Source organism: Bradysia coprophila, chromosome IV, assembly GCF_014529535.1.
Source record: "Bradysia coprophila strain Holo2 chromosome IV, BU_Bcop_v1, whole genome shotgun sequence".
Classification (NCBI taxonomy): Eukaryota; Metazoa; Arthropoda; class Insecta; order Diptera; family Sciaridae; genus Bradysia; species Bradysia coprophila.
The window spans coordinates 4,709,271-4,727,821 of NC_050738.1; the positions used below are offsets into that span (position 1 = coordinate 4,709,271).

At 34.0% G+C, this 18,551-nt stretch overlaps 1 protein-coding gene across 1 annotated transcript; it reads right to left on the reverse strand.

Moving 5' to 3' along the window:
* Positions 1-10,082: 10,082 nt before the first annotated feature.
* LOC119085926 lies at positions 10,083-11,274 on the reverse strand. Its single transcript, XM_037196478.1, has 4 exons — positions 10,936-11,274; positions 10,726-10,866; positions 10,478-10,642; positions 10,083-10,408 (listed from the first exon to the last, which is right to left on the reverse strand). The coding sequence occupies exons 1-4, from the start codon at positions 11,029-11,031 to the stop codon at positions 10,238-10,240; spliced, it is 573 nt and encodes a 190-aa protein (XP_037052373.1). The 5' UTR covers positions 11,032-11,274; the 3' UTR covers positions 10,083-10,237.
* Between the last annotated feature and the right edge of the window lie 7,277 nt (positions 11,275-18,551).

The window sequence follows — 18,551 nt, forward strand, 5'->3', positions numbered from 1 at the left end:
TTTCTGTTTATTTGTCTATTTTAATCGAATTATTTTCAACACAGCACACACAAAAACTTTAACTTCATTCTTCTGAGACTCGCATTGCTATTTAAACCAAATAACCTGAGTCTCATCCTACCCAACCCACAACTAACTTTCATATTTCCTAAATGTTTTAGGTGTTAAACTTTTGAAAGTTTAAAGTATCGCGTAGTGTTTGACACAAAATCTTTTACTTCAATTGTTTTAACTTTCTTTCTACTTTATAATTTAACAGACAGAGCCCATCCCTTATTTTTGACACAGTTGTCGACAACAAATGATCACAAACTTCCAGTGATTTATTTTCAACTCTTCGAGAAGCTCCAGCCTCATCAATTAAAATTTTTTCGTGATAGACTGTACATCATCCTCGATCTTGCCAATAACTATAAGCCATTGAACAACTTGTTGCACATTAAATTTTTGAAAAAAGCTACCTGTGTGGCATGTTATTATGACTCTGTTGGAGATCTGCATACGCAATAATAGGACGGTTGTGACTGGGAAATGACAATATTTCTAGCGTGAGGAAATATAGTTTGTGTCTATAATACTTTGAATACCTTAAGTCAAGTCAAATTCACGAGATGTGAAATGTAATGCTTCTGGGAAATTAAATTCTTTTGTCTTTTTAATTCATCTTCACCGTCAATTGGTGTCTTTAATTATTTACTGTTGTCGGATTTTTCTTTAATATTTCGTTGTTGTTCGTGATTACATGTAATTGTGTTTCGGTGCTAGTGCAAATGAATGAACACATTTATCATTGCAACAATTTTGTATTTGAAGATTTTCAGTTACTTATGTGTTCATTATTATTTTACGATATAACAATGCAAGCATATGAAGAAGTGATGCAATCTTTATTTTAATTTTCTTTATTAATATGTCCACCTATTCGAACAGCTTCAAACTTTTTGAAGCCTCATATATGTCAATCATCTTTGCAATAAAATACACATCAACGGATGCCAGCCATTAAAATTTCTACAACACTGGCCGAGTTTGATTCGAAGAAACATTTTCAAATAGTTGCTTTTGCTTGACCGGCATCGTAGAGCTTCATATAAACTTTTGATATGACAATGCAGACGCTGTATTGACTTTTCAAAAGTTAATTAACAATGGAAAAAGAAAAGTCTTTTGTGATATGTAGTCTATTTATTGAAATTCCATGAAAAGAGTCTTACAAAAATATCATGACATTAAGCTCCAAAGTTAGTTCATATCGCTACTACCAGGAACACCTCTTTAAACTTTTATTTTTCTGAACTCATAAAAGGAATTTTTAATAGATGGCTTTCCGCATTAAAAGAACTAATGACAAAAGAATACATTGAACTGAAACTTACAATGTAAGCTTATTTGTACCATTTTCTCTATATTGACGTACGTATTCTCCATATTTCTCCATTTTTGTACCATCACTTCCGGGAACATTTCTTTAAATTTTAATTTTCCCGACCAAATCAAAGGAATTTTCCAAAGAAAATGTTTGATCTGTTTTGTTAGTGTGAATAGACCATCTGCAAAAAGTGGGGCGTTTGAAAAGCACTCAGAAGACTGAACGAAAATGAAACCATCAGCTTTGAAACGTAGCAGATCGCTGTGACGTTATTCCCGTACGATCCCGCATTCCCATTGTGAGCGTGAACCAGTTGTGAAACATTTCTATATTTCGATAGACATATTTGTGGCGTAACCTGTCCCCAGCTATGCCAAAATTAGGAGTTAACGAGAATTTTCAAGAATGCCAAAAATTAAAATTCCTGAAGTTCTCGGAATTCAGGAACAAAAAATCCTGAAGATAGGACCTATCACTGAGCGATATATTCTTTTTTGGGAACCAGTAGGTTTTCAAAGCTTACCGGAGGTAAAAAAACGAAAAATCGATCAAATTAAAAATTTTCCAATCGAAATATTTTCTTGTTAGGTTATTCTTACTCGTGGTGACGCCCTCTACAAAAACCACTAAAAACATTTGATGCCCACGAGAGGTCGAATAATTTTTTTTATATTTGATATTTGTAACTTAAGACGCCTGTGATCAATGTCGTTTGAACGTATTTTATCGCACTAGTGCGATAAAGGATATGCAAGGAGTTTTATCGAACTAGTGCAGTAGTAGAGGTATATTATCGCACTAGATGTTACATTGCCAATCCGAGACGAAGCCGAAACCGATAATATACCAGCATATGATTCTTGTTACATAAATAACAAAAAAAATATTTCTGACCCGTTCCTCTAACTGTATACAGTGTATACAGTGTTACAATTCACATGAATTAATTACCACTGACAACGAGTTATTTGTGTTCTGAAATATAAATACAAATGACATTGAAACCCTCTGGAATAGGGCTCGAAACAGATCGTTCTGACCTGATCTGAATCTGAAAAAGGCGATCTGAAAATTTCAGATCCAGATCTCACACGGCTTGATCTGATCTCATCTGAAAACTGAAAATTGGAAATTTTCGGATCAAACTCAAATCTGAAAATCAGTATGACTAAACAAATGCTAATTTATTAGAAATTCTTGAACTGCAAGGCTCCGCGAGTGCAGGGGAACTAATAAAATCAAAAATATTTCTATAATAGTAGCAAGTTTTGGAATTTCAAATTTTATTCTTGGGACTTCAGGTCATTCAGATTGGATCAGATCAGATCAGATTCAAGTCTTCAGATCAGATTCAGATCGGGTAAATTTCAGATCAATCTGAAAAGAATAACCAATTTTCAAAATCTGACTTACTCAAGCCTTGGCGTAAAGTTAGACGATTTATTTTTGTGAATTTGGTATCTCTAGGCATTGGCTTTTTTTCCTCACACATGGCATGTGTTACAAACGACACATTAAGTCGAATAGCATGAAATAAAAAGAAAGAAATATTTTGTGGACAGTCTCTAAAAAAAATCCGGTGCGAATTCATACAATAATGACGAAGAAATTGTAATTTCACTTTCATTAAATACACGATTTCAATAATAAAAACGAAATTAATTACACGTTACACTCAACATATGTACGGACGTATTATTATCGACATTAATTCGACAATATTGTGACTATACTCATTCATTTGGTTATTTATTTGAAAATAGCATACCTATCTAGGTATCGTTCATTTTATACACAGTGTGTATTACACACGTGAATTGAATATTTGCATGTTAATGATCCATCATTACTGGACCATTACACCAATTTTCTAGTTAGACAAACGGACATATTCTTTTAAATTTAATTCGATGAAAGTTAATTTATTCACCAAGATCGGGAAGGAACCTAGGTTGTTCAATCTGATCAGTCGGTCGGCTTCAGCACCCTACAAGTAGAATTTTTCTTTGATTTTTTTTTACTAAACTTTTTAATTGATTTGAAAGTTAGCAAACGACCGTATATCGATTTCCTTCACTAAGAAATTGCATCGCTTTAAAGTAACTACAGTGCTACAGGTTAATTATGTTTTATGTAATACGAGTCTGGTTTTGTTTGGCATCCAATTAACATTTTTTCATTGTTTTTTTTTTTGATGTTCGTTTCTCCATCGGAACAAATTAAAAAATATTTTGTTGGTAGCTCAAATATTATTATTGGGATGTATAGAAAGCACTTTAAAAATAATCCATAAGTAATTTAAATCAGTCGAACGTCCATCATTAGTAATCAATAAAGTGTTTGGTGTGTACATAACACGATACTCACTTCATTTAATGACGGGCGTATTATGTGTACCTATCTAATGCTAAGATAAATGTGTAGAGTCAATGCAATGGAATGAAGAGTCGTGAAGACGGTTAATGATATAACAAACAGCTTTTTGATTATATACCCCAACCAATTTTCACTCCCACAAACACTCTGTGTCGCTGATACAATATTCCGATTTCGGGACGATAAAGTCAACTTTCGATTTGGCATTCAACGTTCCGTGGCGGCGAAAATTAATTGATTCAATTTTATGTAACAGGTGTGTGATTAATGAGAAAATTAAATTGAGGTAATTAATTCGTCTCATCTCATTTGAAAAGGTTTTGATTTCTTACACAGCCATTTTATTACTCGTAACAACTGTGGGAAAATTCACTGTAGAATAATTGGAGTTTAATCTCCGGCTAAATAAGTAAATAAATTTTGACCTACTTTTCTCGTCGGAATACGAATTTCTTAACAATTTCCGTCAGCTCTGCCAACATCAGATTGAAATGTTTAGCGTTCACCTTAGAACAAAATGAGTGAAGAACGCTTGAATAATACCGAATGCCTTTCTTTAAATTACCCAAAGTGGTTAAAGTGAAAATTAGACCGAAAACTTCCTTAAATTCAATTAAATTAAAATTCATGAAAAGCCTGTATATGTGTTGTTGGCACCATTAAAATAAATTCCCACACGATTTTCTAAAGCGATTACTTTAAGCTTGCAATTTAGAAATAGAGGTTTCTGAACTACACCCAGACCTTTATATTTGACAAAATTATAAGTACTTGATTCAATTGAAAAGAAGCATAAAACACACATTTCAGGGTTGAAAATGAGGTACACATTTAACAAAGGGCTAAATGGTGGGAAAACTGAGCAACTCATCCTGTACACATTACAGATCTTTAACGTGTATCGGTGAAATAAAAAGCCTATTCAACCACATCATACATTAACACAATAAATAAGGATTCCATTACATTACATATCGTTCCACTTCCTTCTGGGTTGGCATATTTCTGTGAATACAAAGTGCTCCAACAGTTTAAGAGTATCAGAATGATAAAATTCGCGAAATACGCCGCACGTATAAAATATACGTAAAAAACGGTTCGTGATGTTGATTTGAACTAAAAGCAACATAAATCGAGCATCACACAGAGATGCGAAATGGAAATAACTATTGGGAAGGAAGAATGACGAATTGTTTCAATTCAAATTGAAAATCAAAAATAATTGCGACCGACACCCCGAGGTATATCACAAAAACCGTAGACTTAACGAACCTACTAGGCGATTCTGATTCTAGAAGCAATTTAGTTTGTTCACAGCATTTGCCCTACAAAATACCAGCTTCTTTACAGCAAAAAGGTGCCCCCAAAAGAGACAAATTGAAATTCATCTATTTTCAACAATCTTCTCGCAATCTTCCTGCACACACATATGAGCTGATACTGAACTATAACTCATACGTGTATGAGTAGTTATGTATGCATCATAATTTAAGTTCGTAGAGTAGAAAATAGAGTTGGTAGAAAACAAAGTTGGTAGAGTGTGTTTCAAATTACACCTGATTGTGCGAATATTTTCATTAACGTACCGAGGAGCTGTTAATGCATATCTCGTATCAAAATTGGGTAAAAGCCTCTTATTCCTTTACCAACTGAGACGTAATATATTCATTAGAAGATGCGGTTGTACATGATATTATGTGTACAAGGGGGAGGCAGGTAGTGTTTTGTAGATAAAACTAATTGGAGAAACTCAGCTCTTGTGGAAACGATGTTGTATGCAGTTGTTTATTTGCATTACATGTGACGCCGGGCCTATTTTCTATAAATCAGTTTCTGAAAAGCTCTCAATTTTCTTGATTTTCCCGACTTTCTCGAAACAAAAAAAATGAAGAAAATTGATAAATTCAAGAAAATTAACAAGAATTTCGACAAATTCAAGGATGCTACCAAGAAATTAGGGATAATAGGCCCTGACATTAAGTACACATTAAATGCAAACAACTTCTTCTTCGTCTTGTTGTATCATATGTACGGAAACTCCCACATGTTGTTTTAAGTTTTACTTGCAAACACAAATAATCAAGTGCATATTCGTCGTCCGAGGCGGAACCGTATGTCACAACTCTTACAATACTGTACGATTCTGTTGAACATACTAATTATCCCAGACTGCTCACATGTAAATCGAAACAACTTTGTTAATTTGATAATCGGAGGTTCTACTACTGACTAAACAGCCTCGATGAAGCTTCATCGAGGCTGTTTACTACTGACAAATTGATTCAAAAATTCTATCTGCAGACAGAAATGATAAGTTGGTACGCCTGTGGCGAGATTAGAAGGAACTTCCTTCTACAGGCCTCTCACACCTCCTTATTTTTTCTTATTTTTATAAAAAGCTCCTTATTCCTCCTTATTTTATTAAAAAATCCTTATTTTTCGCAAATTTCATCAACGGAAATCAAAATTAAGAAAAAAAATTCGCTGCGCGGCAAAAATACAATTTTTTATAATTTACCACAAAGAACTCTAATAAAAAGGTGGTGTCGTAGCTCATGATCATTCGAACATGACTGGCTTTACATATATTTTTGTGGTTCCACTCCGCCTCTTGGCTCGTGAGTCTCGAGTGGAACTATTTGATTTAACATGTAAATCATCCTTAACATTGTCTCAGACATGCGTCCTTATTACAAACAATTCAAGGTTTTAGCCTTATTTACACTTACTTTTTTCAAATTTGTACTTTTATACCTTCACCAATTTATTATTTTTTCGAAATTCGAACGGGATAACAAACAACAGCTTTTGCAGTTAACGAGATCAAAATCTAATCCAGCAAGTTTTGAAACTTAAGGGTGGGGTCAAGTAAGAATTTACGCCGTAAGTATGTCTTAAATTTCAAAAATTTTGTCGCATCTACATCGCATTTACAGTGGATAATTGGTAAAGCTAAGCTTTGCTAAGAATGTAATTCAAGCCTTAAACACTCCCAAAATATTCAAATTTTCATCGTGATAAAAGTAAATTTTACGATACAATTTTACAAAAACGATACGTCAAAATAAACAATTATGCGTTTTATTTTAAAGTTGAGGCGGACTTCCGATGTTAATTGCTGTATCTTAGAATAATTTCGATTTTCATCGAAAAAATTCTCCTCATTTTTCCTTAATTTCAACTAACAATTTCCTTATTTCTCCTTATTTTTGTGCTAAAATCTCCTTAATTCCTTAATAAGGAGTCCAAATTTAGAGTGAGAGGCCTGAACTTCTATCTCGCCACAGGCTTACCAACTTATCATTTCTCTGTCTGCAGCAGGCAACTTTGTCTCCAGGTAATCTAACATTATGTACAACCACAGCTGTATTTTTTGTGCCGAAAATGTAGGTTACTTAGAGACGAAGCTACCTGTTACAGGTCCGTCTGAATACTGAATATGGTAAATTCATTCGGAGCATTATATGAGTTAAATTACATTGTGGTGTTCTTAACTTTTCATGAACATTTTTGTTTCTTCCTATTTTGTCTTCTATTTCTATCTTTGGTGTATATTTTTCCGTCTTTTATTTTTGTCACGTTGTAATAATTGTGAACAAACAAGAAAAACATGTTGAAATGACATCAGCGTCAGCTTTTCATCTCCAGAGTGTAACTCTATGAAATGTAATCACATTAAGGATTTGAAAACTAATTGCTAGCGAAAGAAAAGAGTTGCAAATACAGTAGCTTTTCCTCCTCTATTTTCGAAGGTTCGCTCGCTCTACTAAAGTTCATTTCGTAGCAGGGAGATATGTAAATTTTACTTCACTTTTTATTTCTTACGTTGTTAATTTCTATTTTATTCGCAATTGAAAATAAGATCCTTTGAATAGCAGTTAACCGTTCTGAACTAACTCAGATCTTAAATTTCTGGAAATATTTCGTTGACGGTTAAACAAGATGAAACCAAAGACATCAGAATCTCAGAGTATAAAATTGTTTCCAATCACAGCATGCAACACAATAGTTCATTTCAATTCAATAACATCGTAAATCCAACTTACATTTTCATTTCATACGGATGTGAAATTGTAATTTGAATCAATCTGAGACAGAGAAAAAAGTGAGAGTTATCTAAATCCACAGTGCATTGTTTCTGAAGTGAATTTAATTAAAAAAAGCTGTCGGAATTAACTTGTTTTTTGTCGCTTCTGGTGTTTGCAGGTATCAAACAAAAAGCGCTAATGAATGGATTAGATGATAAATATTAGTTTGTGCTAGCAGCGTATTGAAATTGGAAATGATCAAATTGTCGTATGTTTGGTTTATTAAACAGACACAGCCTGTTCGCTTAGCAATAGTTATTTACGTATCTGTTGTGGATGGTAGGTTTTAGGCAATTTCTAACGAAGTGAGGGCGACATGAGAAAGTGCCTAAAATCTACCGTCCACAACAGAACAGATGCCCGAGTGAAAAAAATTTTGAAGTGAGATATCTCAAAGTCTAAATCTGTCGAAATCAGATATCACAAGTCTCAAAATCTATTGTCTTCTTAGACTCAATGAGAATTGAGATATCTGATTTCGACAGATTTAGACATTTGTGAGAACTTTTTTTTACTTGGGTGTATACAACTTTTTTATTCCGAGGGCGCAAATTACGAGAAAATTTCTGTAATTTATGCCCAAATCAAGAAAAATTCTCGGAAAAATTATTGATTACGCGCCAACAGAAAAACCACCATCACTAGACTTTCTACTTTATGCTTTCAGTAATTTTAATTTTAGCGATAAATCATCAAATCAATAACAATCATCCATCTATTACCTGATAATACGTCCTCATTAGGATGTGTCGATTTTAATTTTTATTTTTAGAGATTCCGGATTCCGACCTACTGCGATTCACCATCGCAATAGCAATAATAATCAGCAAAAAGTTTTTTTTATAAGTCAAAATAAGCTTGCACCGCTGCTTTTTTTAAAAAAAAATTCTAGCTAAACGAGGTAGCTGGATTGTGGGTCCAAACCAAAAAAAAATCTACAGATGCTTTTGCAGAGTTCTCACTATGTACGGCATCTAGAGGGTCTACTAAAACATACAAAAATTAAAAAAAGTTAAAAAATGTATTACCGTCGTTTTGGTATAGCACCAAGTTTTACCGAGGTGCAATTTTCAAGAATTTTATTAGTGAAAAAGTCATTTCTTTTGGGTGAATTTTTTTCAAGCTATTGTTGTGATAGCTCATTTTGTAGGTATTTCAATAGCGCATCCAGCAAACGTACAGTTTCGATAGGTAAATTAAAATATTTTTTGGTTTCGCTGTTGGAAGTCCCAAAATGGGGCCTTTTTCGAGTATTTTCGAAAATATAACAAATTGGCTTCTCTTAAAAAACTAAGTTTTACTATTTTGAGCTTTTAAATGTGTTACTCATGAATAATATTTGAATTTCTGTCAAAAATTTTCATTTACTCGCTGTATTTAAAATGTTAATTGTCTCCATACTCGAAAAAAGACCCCATTTTTGGGACTTCCAACAGCGAAACCAAAAAATATTTTAATTTACCTATCGAAACTGTACGTCTGCTGGATGTGCTTGGTGCTATACCAAAACGACCGTAAAACATGTTTTTTTTTTTTTTTTGTATGTTCTAGTAGACCATCTAGATGCCGTACAGAGTGAAAACTCTGCAAAATCATCTGAAGATTTTTTTTCGCGGTAGGTCGTAATCCGGAATCTCTAAAAATAAAAATTGAAATCGACACAATCTATTCCTCATTAGCTGCACTGCTTCGGTACCTTCCCAAATGAACATCAAATTCACACTGGAAGTGTGCCTTAAATTTAAATTTCAAGTGACGATTTGATGAAAAAGTGAACCGAAAAGTAAATTTCAACGTTTCCTTGTAAGAAAATGACGCTCCGTTAGAAAGTATTACGCACTTTCAATTTTGAATTTCGACCGCAATTACGGCGTCAATTGATTGTCTTCATTCAGTAGCATAGAGACGCCACCGGAACTAGTTTCTCATAAATTCTTTTTGATGGTGGAGTCTTCCTTTCATGACTAAACGTATCTTACCTCATTTAAATCTACTATGACATTCTAGGCGCGGCAATGCCGACGAATATTTTCTATGTTCATGCTGGAAGCAGTGCTATGATATTTCTAGAATGAACGCAGTGTCAATAGTTACTGGTATTCTAGATGCGAATGAAGTCAAAACGCTTATGGGTGCGACCAACGAAAAAATTCAAATGTACATACGTAGAACTAGCGCTGTCTGATCCAAGCTTTAGTTCAATTATTTTGGATACTCTTCAAGTATTACAAACTCAGGTAGTAGTTAGCCAGTCGTTCTTAATTTGTTAATATTTTATTTTCAAAGAAAGAAATCAAATTTTGTTAGATGAATGAAACTTACAAATTGTCGTTTATGTCACAGCCTTAAATATTGAACCGACGCCTTTTTGATTCGAATTGGGTTCAATGAAAATCTGCTTAATTTAGTCTCTGAATCCGTAAAAGTCTAGCTTGAAGTACTGATTCGTATATCGATCACAGCATCCACAGTCATACATGTACATCTCGCCTCTAATTTCATTGTTGGCCGGATCGAAACTAAGGCATCGACCGCCACTACCCTTCAAACGTATCCAGTGTTGATGACTATCGTCCTAGATGAAAGGATCAGCGACAGAAGTTAAAAAAAAATCTTTTGAAGAAATAACTGTTTTCGTTAGTACCGTAATTATGTCCACCGACCAAAGTTGAGTAGCTGGTCGACTACTTTGACATGCATACTGTTTAACACGTACATCATTCCCAGTGTCGGTCAGGTCTGTACCCACCGACAAGCACAAGCCAGAATCTCTGTTTTGTAATGTGAAATGGTTGGGGTCGTTGGGGCTCTAAGAAATTGATTGAGTTTTCAGCATGTCTCGGATCCATTTTTTTGATCTTTAAATATTAAATTTCGCAAATATTTTCATACATTGACTGCTTTCCACCACGCATTTTTTGTATTGGTGAAACATTCGCCCCACATAACTAATTTGCCGTTGTTGTCTTTGTTTTGGCCGTCAGTCAACATACAATTCTTCTTTGCCGATTGAAATGTGAACCAGCTGTTTTGCTGTTAAAGACAATTTAAATAATTTGTTACATTCGGGACGGGTTAATCCATTAAAGCTTTTATATCTACCGATAGTATCAACACTGACGGCATGTCTGACGCCGATGTTTGGTGGATTACAGTTAAAATTGAAATCAGAAAGAAAATTTTGCCAATTCCCTCCATAATGCTAATTGAAATTCGCTGTTTCCTTGAGCTGATCAAAACTGGACTGAAGGTAAGCGGGACCCAATTTGAACTGACCACAGATCTGTCCGTGGTTGACTTTAATTGTTCTCCGGTTTTACTTTTTTTACCACTACCACCTTTTGCATATTGTATAAATTCATTGTTCTAGTCTTAATTGCTGTGTGTGACTTATCTATACTCGACATTTACGTTTAAGCAAATACAAGTGTTCATTGTTTGAATAAATGTTTGTATTGCGATCTATTTGGGTAACTTAGTACATATACAACACACAGTATGATGTATTATAAATGCTCGTTCGTTTATCGATGGCAATAATTTCAATTTATTTAAAAAAAATGATAAAAAACAGGATTCGAACAACAAATCATCAACCTTACATTTTGAATAGCACTCTAATTATGTAATATGTTGTTTAGTTCGTTTGATGGGATTTGAACATGTTGCCGTGAAGAGGAAGAAGGAAACCGGCCAGTAGGAACCCATACAACCAAATGATTCCAACATAAGACAATAATATTTTTACAGAGTCCACCACAGATAAATCGATTGGACCACACTATTGCATTTGGTATGGTAGAACCAATACCCTCTCTAGCAACCAAACTAGGAAAATTAAGGTGGTAAAACTGTACAGTGTATTCTGTTATAGAAAATTTTAAATTTAAAAAAATAAATTAAATGAAGTATGAGCAGCGATGTCCTTTTTTTGTGTTGAGAATATCATGGCCCTACGTTAGTGAAGGGCCGTGACGCAAGTCCGTTCACACTGAAAAATTTGACAAAAAATTTTTTCCGCAGGACTGAGGAACATATATACACGAACTTTTTGACTTTTCCCCCTTTGCTCCTACTACCCCCAAAGTATTTTATTCGTAATCTGGGCGTCCATACGAGTTCAACGAGCTATCACACGCCTCATAGGGTTAAGATTTGGCCGAGATATTACATTTCAAAACTTGGAAATTTGCAGAAATTTGTATGAAGAAATTAATTTTCATACATTTTGAAATTGATGAATTTTACCTACCTTTGTTACTTTGTTACTTTGTTACTTTGTTACTTTGTTACTTTGTTACTTTGTTACTTTGTTACTTTGTTACTTTGTTACTTTGTTACAACGAAACTTTTGAATTTACCGGTGAATTTGGCTGAAATTTTCAGGGTATGTTAAGGACGTAATTCTAAGAAACTAATTTGAAGGAATTTTTATAAAAGCTTATAATTTCGGAGCGAATTTATGAGCGTGTTAACCTATTGAGCTATGGGACCTATAACTCGGAAAATATGGCAGATAGAAAGTTCGTTTAAAAGACAAATTTATATAGTTTCAGATTTCATTTGACACGTGTTTCATGGTTTTCCTAAAAAGTCGTCTATTTGGGAGCTATGAGCGTTTTAAGTGCTAGCTATGTCAGCCATAACTCGGAAAATACGGCAGATAGAAACCTCGTGTAAAAGACAAAATTATAGAGTTTTAGATTCTAGTCGATACGTGTTTCATGGTTTTCCTAAAAAGTCGTCTATTTGGGAGCTATGAGCGTTTTAAGTGCGAGCTATGTCAGCCATAACTCGGAAAATACTGCAGATAGAAACCTCGTGTAAAAGACAAAGTTATAGAGTTTTAGATTCTAGTCGATACGTGTTTCATGGTTTTCCTAAAAAGTCGACTATTTGGGAGCTATGAGCGTTTTAAGTGCGAGCTATGTCAGCCATAACTCGGAAAATACTGCAGATAGAAACCTCGTGTAAAAGACAAAGTTATAGAGTTTTAGATTCTAGTCGATACGTGTTTCATGGTTTTCCTAAAAAGTCGACTATTTGGGAGCTATGAGCGTTTTAAGTGCGTCAAATTTTCGATTTTCGTCAAATTTTCTATTTTTATCAAAGAGAAAGTTATACAATTATGTAAGAAGAATATTTTCGTTCAAACTGCACAATATGATTGTCTATTATCTGCGACCAAATTCTAAAAAAGCACAACTTACAAAAGAGCTGATATCGCCCAAAACCACTTGCAGTGGAGGTGTGACGCAAGTCCTGTTATCCACTTACAAATGAACTGATATCGGTGTAGGTGACGCTTACAGGTTCGACACGCAAAAAGGTATGCGTCACAAATGGCAGCTGATGAGGAAAGTACGCGAAAGTTTTATCAACAAAAATTTACCAGAAAAATTTTAGGAAGAAAATTATAATAAAAAAGTTTGCGTCACAAGTGGCAGATGTTGAGGAAGGAAAATTTTAAAAATTGTGAAATATATTCCTAAAAATGGAATTCAAACGGAAGAAAGCCGAATCATCTGCCACTTTCACCTACACCGATATCAGTTCTTTTGTAAGTGGATAACAGGACTTGCGTCACACCTCCACTGCAAGTGGTTTTGGGCGATTAGGTCTTCTGTTACCATTTCGGTGTTCGAAAATAAATAATTTGTGATTTTGACGTATTTTTTTGTGTGTTGCTCCGTCATTTTGGTGTGCAAAAATGAAATGAAATTTAAAATCTCTCTTTTTCGTGTGACGTCGTTATTGCTTTAAAAAAGAGGGCGGCACGGCAACTCTATTACAAAAAAGTCAGTGTCACATTTGTCAAAATAAGGTGGTATTTTGACTGCGTCAAAACGAAGTTTGGTTGCTAGAAAGGGTATTCATGCCGTAAGTGTGACTAAAATTTGAATTTCAAGTGAACGAGCCGATGAAAAAGTGAACCGAAAAATACATTTCAACGCTTCCTTGTATGAAAATGACGCTGCGTTAGAAAGACTTCCGTGAGAAAGATTTTGAATTTCGACCGCACTTACGGCATGAATTGGTAGAACTATACAACAAGCTCGTCGAACACTGGGGACAATAGAATTTTGAAATAAATTGCGTATTTTCGATACCAATAAATCGTTTCATGCATGAACATCTAGGGTACATCCTACTAATTGAATGTCCTAATTTAAGTGCAAATTAGGTAGGCACACAACCACACAACGTAGGTACTGTATGTTTCAATTACATCCGCAAATTAAAATTATCTGTTTTATTGATTGATATCAGACTTTGTCAATGTTGAATTATCGAATTTCTTTTTCATGAAAATAAGGTCAACAAAATAGGTATAACATGTGTCTCGATGGAAATTTTACGCTATAGATGTGAAAATTGATTTTATTAAATACGCGGACTCCATTAAAAAAAACTCACCAAAATCGAATTTTAGTCGGGTCCCCTGTGTCAATCCGCTCGCTTTCGCTTTTCAGTTATCGTACATGATTGGAAATGAAAAGTTGTGGAAGAAATTATATTTTTCGAAAATCAACATTTTCAGTACATTTTTGGCGAATGTAGCCATTTTTTCTTACATGAACTATTTGTATGGGGTGGTGAATTTTTAGTTTAGAACATTGTGTATGTATAACAAAGAGGCATTATCTTCGATTGATGGTGAGTTGGTTTTCGTGGTGAATCTTTTCATATTTAAAATCGTCAGAAGTAGTGTGTTCCCGCCAATCTATTATAATAAAGATCTGTGTCACCTCCCCAAATTTTACAGCCTTGGTTTTATGATGAATCCAACGAGAATTGACGAGAGTCAATCAAACATGGTGGATGAAGAAAAGAAAGCCATTTCCTAGCCTTGTACCCCTTCGTTTCAACATATTCTGTGACAATGTTGGTACTCGTTAATTTACGACTCACTAGTAGCTGCTAAAATTTACCTTAAACTCGGTCAAGTCAAGAGTTTACACGGTTTACACAAAACTTTCAAAATGCAATAAATTGTTACTGTTCGCTGCCTAGTTTTCATTGCAGATCTCTGTAAGTGAAACCTTTTAATAATGCATCCAAAATACCTACTTTACAATCAGAAATGTTATTGTAGAAAATGTAGAACAACTTATTTTCAGGAGCTCGTTATATGCTTATGCTTAACTTTCTGAAATATTAGCGCTATTAAATTCATCATCATATGGGATTCCGCCACGAAAATCTAATAATTTAAATGCTAAGAGAAATGGAGAGAGAGAGAGAGGTAGATATATATATATATAGAGCGAGATACCCATCCGCAATAATTGTAAATTTATTGAAAAACTTTTCTCATTAAGGATAAGTTCTATATAATTTCTGAAAATGCTAGAATATGAGGTGTTGAAACAATTTTCCCTTGTACAATATTCAAAATATTTTTCACACCAGCTAAACAAATGATTTCACCAAAAACAAAGTGCCACCGAAATTATTCAAATAATTATCCCTTGTCAAATTAAAATCCTTAAATGCGAATTCGTTAGATTGCAAATTGCGTATTATATACTCTACCCAGCCCATTGTATCATGTTGCGATGGATACACGAACATTTTCAATTTATAATAAAAATCATGGGATATATGTAGAATTGTTCTCGGAATTATTATGATGTTTCTGTTTTGAATACGCCAGACGTCAAGAGTTCCAAAAAACAAAACCTCTCTTCCAGTACGACATTAATTTAAAGAAAATTGTAATATCGTTTTACAACTTGAACGACATTTCAAGCAAATTATTGGGACAGAATTTTATTACAAAAATGTTTTCAATATTGTAGTTTTCTAACTCGGATGAGTCTCTGAGTTTTACATTTATGATCCACGGAATATGTTTGTTAACCTTACACAGACTCTTGTTCTATAAGTACCTATTTGAGTTAAAATCTTTCATTTGCCGAAGAGCAGATAGAAAGTCATTTTGCACTCAAAAGAAACTTAAATTCACTGACGCACGCCAAAAAAAATCCTTCCAATTTTAAGAAATTCCTTGAAAATCAACAGAAAATTCTTAAAAATCGTAAATAATGCTTGAAATTCCTTTGAAATAGGCAAAAATTCTTTCGAATGCCATAATATCAGTAAAATATCCTTAAAAATCCTTTGAGGGTTTTCGTTCATAAGATCATTTTGAACTCGAAATACACGATTATCTGCCCTTGGATCTGCAATATACGACAACGTTCACAAGAGCTCATTATAGTGTTCTCGTCATTTTGGATAACATAACATACATTTATGATATAGGTAAAATACTTGCATTCATACTCGTGATGACATGTTAAAACGAAAAATGAAGCTTTTTGTATCTCATGCGAGAAAATTAGATAATGGTACGAAGTTTAGAGGGTACGATAAATCCTTTTTCGCAATTCCGGTCCATAATCATCACCTTTCCATGCATCAATTTAATGTCGTTTTGAAGGTATTTTTCACAGTGCGTTTTTGATTATTTTTTCGCACTTGGGCTTTTTCACATTTTTTTTCGCACGCTACATAGCTCAGTACCTTTAAGAAAGCCTAAATTTTATAAATAAAAACTTTGCACAGACCAGGATTTGAACATCCAACACCAAAATTCTTCCAAACACCAAGCAACGACCATAGCCATTCGGCTACAGAGTCACACAATTATACAGAACGTATTGTTGAAGCGTACATACTAAGCATTGACTACTTGATTTTATTAGCGCGTCTCTATACATCACATTGCAATGTGTATATAGAACAGGTTGCTTGATCGTTCAAATGAATTCATGTTTGCATGTGAAAAAATACCTTCATACCTACCTTGGTAGATAAATAACTAATATTTAACGATACAAAAACTTTCTTTATATCCTTTTTGCTTAGTGTTTTTGTAAATTAGATTCGAGCGAAAAATTCTGCATTTTAGTTTCGAGCCAACACACTTTAGGCATGAGAGGTACTACAAACAACAAATAATAGGGTACTGACACTTGGCCTTGTGTCACAAAACTGTAAAACACTGTAAAAAAATCATTCCACACAAAATAGTCACTCTCTTTGACAGCTGTCGACTATGACATCTCACGTCAAGTTTGCTTGAAGTACGTTGTTCGAGCAATTATTACTGTAAATCTCAATGAAAGTAGTCTATAAAATAGAGTTTTGAGGGCTAAGTATCTAAAATGTTTTGAAAACGCGACTGGCATTCCTTTGGACTTTAAGTTTGTCAAATACTGTAAGTAAGTAAAAGTATACAGGGGCTCAGCTGAACTGGATATGGGATTAGTAACGAATTGACAATCACTGAATTAGATTGCACAGAATCATTTTAGCTACGAGTGGTACCAGCAAAAATTCGTAAGTATGGCAATAAGGAATAGAAGGGAATAATCGATTTTTTTCGTACATACCAATTTTGCTTAACCTGAGACGAAAAGCTCAAGGGGCGCAAATTGCATGAACCAAATTTCCGTATTTACAACCGAAAATAAATTAGTGCGAAAGCAATCACTTTTGAGGAACTTTACGATAACACCGTTAGTTAGGGGTGGGTAACATTCCTTATTTGATGAAATTTTGACATTTCTACCATATAATTTATGTCAAAAGTGTACGAAACTTTACAAACCATAATGGCTTACCTCTAAAATATTCTGACATAGTTGACGACTCTTAAACGTAGAGACCGTTCGTTAATTTCCCAGCTCAGAAATCTTCTTTTTTTTAGTACACCCTCAGCTTCTCCTTTTTTCCTGATGAAATATGAAACTAATGAACGGTCCCGCCACGTGTCTAGTACATTACGTCCATCCCAGTCACCAGCCAGGATAATCAGAATCGAAACTGTGAAAAATGGTTGATATTTATTGCTAGCCGTTTGTAACTATTTACCAGAGGCGAATGAATGTCTTTAGACGAATAGAGGGTATATCAAGTGAAATATTACCCCAATCTGTTTAACATTACTGCATAAAATTTGTGAACAATTTAAGCTTTTAAAAAGTTACTGAACAAATTCTATACTTCATTACGAAAATATGCATGGGATATCGCGGTAATATGAGACATGCAATCATTAATTTCGATTATCTATCCAGACTAAAATTAAATAATGAAATATCTACGATAATAAATGACTCCGTTTGTGTTTTCATAATTTTCATTTCTATTTATAGTGCGCTACTACTACCATTTGCAAAAAGCTCTGTATAAACTGACATTTTCATGAAAATATTATTAATGTTGCGGTTGATAATATGATTTGATTTTCAAAATTTATGCAGAGTATTTTGTTGTTGTTGTTGATAGCTTCAACGATTTTTTCTTATTTATTTTTCGTCATGCTTAGATTTATGATCAATGAAAATAAATAGAGACATGTTTTCGGATCGAAAGAACGTGTCGTGTCCAGTATGACCACGCATTCGTCTGTAGAATTTTCCAAGGCTGTACACCTGCCAAGGCTGCCTTAAATAAAAATTCGGACCCACAAACGTACTGTGCTTTTCGTGATTAGGCAATGTAAATGCATATTTCATATGAGCGAAGCATCATTTACATTGTCGTAACACGTACAAAATTTAAATGTCAAAGTTTTGCGCGTTTTATTAAATAAACAAGCGGTTCGCGTCCTCTTCACGGCCGATCACACATGCGTACGAATATTGTGTTGAGTGCGTGTGTGTGTTAAAAATAAAGGATTTCTGTGTTGTCAATTGTGACAGCTA

Coding starts and splice junctions, on each gene's coding strand:
- LOC119085926 (XM_037196478.1), bottom strand. CDS start 11,031: ATGGAGGGAATTGGCAAAATTTTCTTTCTGATTTCAATTTTAACTGTA. Junction 10,867..10,935: donor CGTCAGTGTTGATACTATCG/GTAGATATAAAA, acceptor TGTCTTTAACAG/CAAAACAGCTGGTTCACATT. Junction 10,643..10,725: donor CGTGGTGGAAAGCAGTCAAT/GTATGAAAATAT, acceptor TCAATTTCTTAG/AGCCCCAACGACCCCAACCA.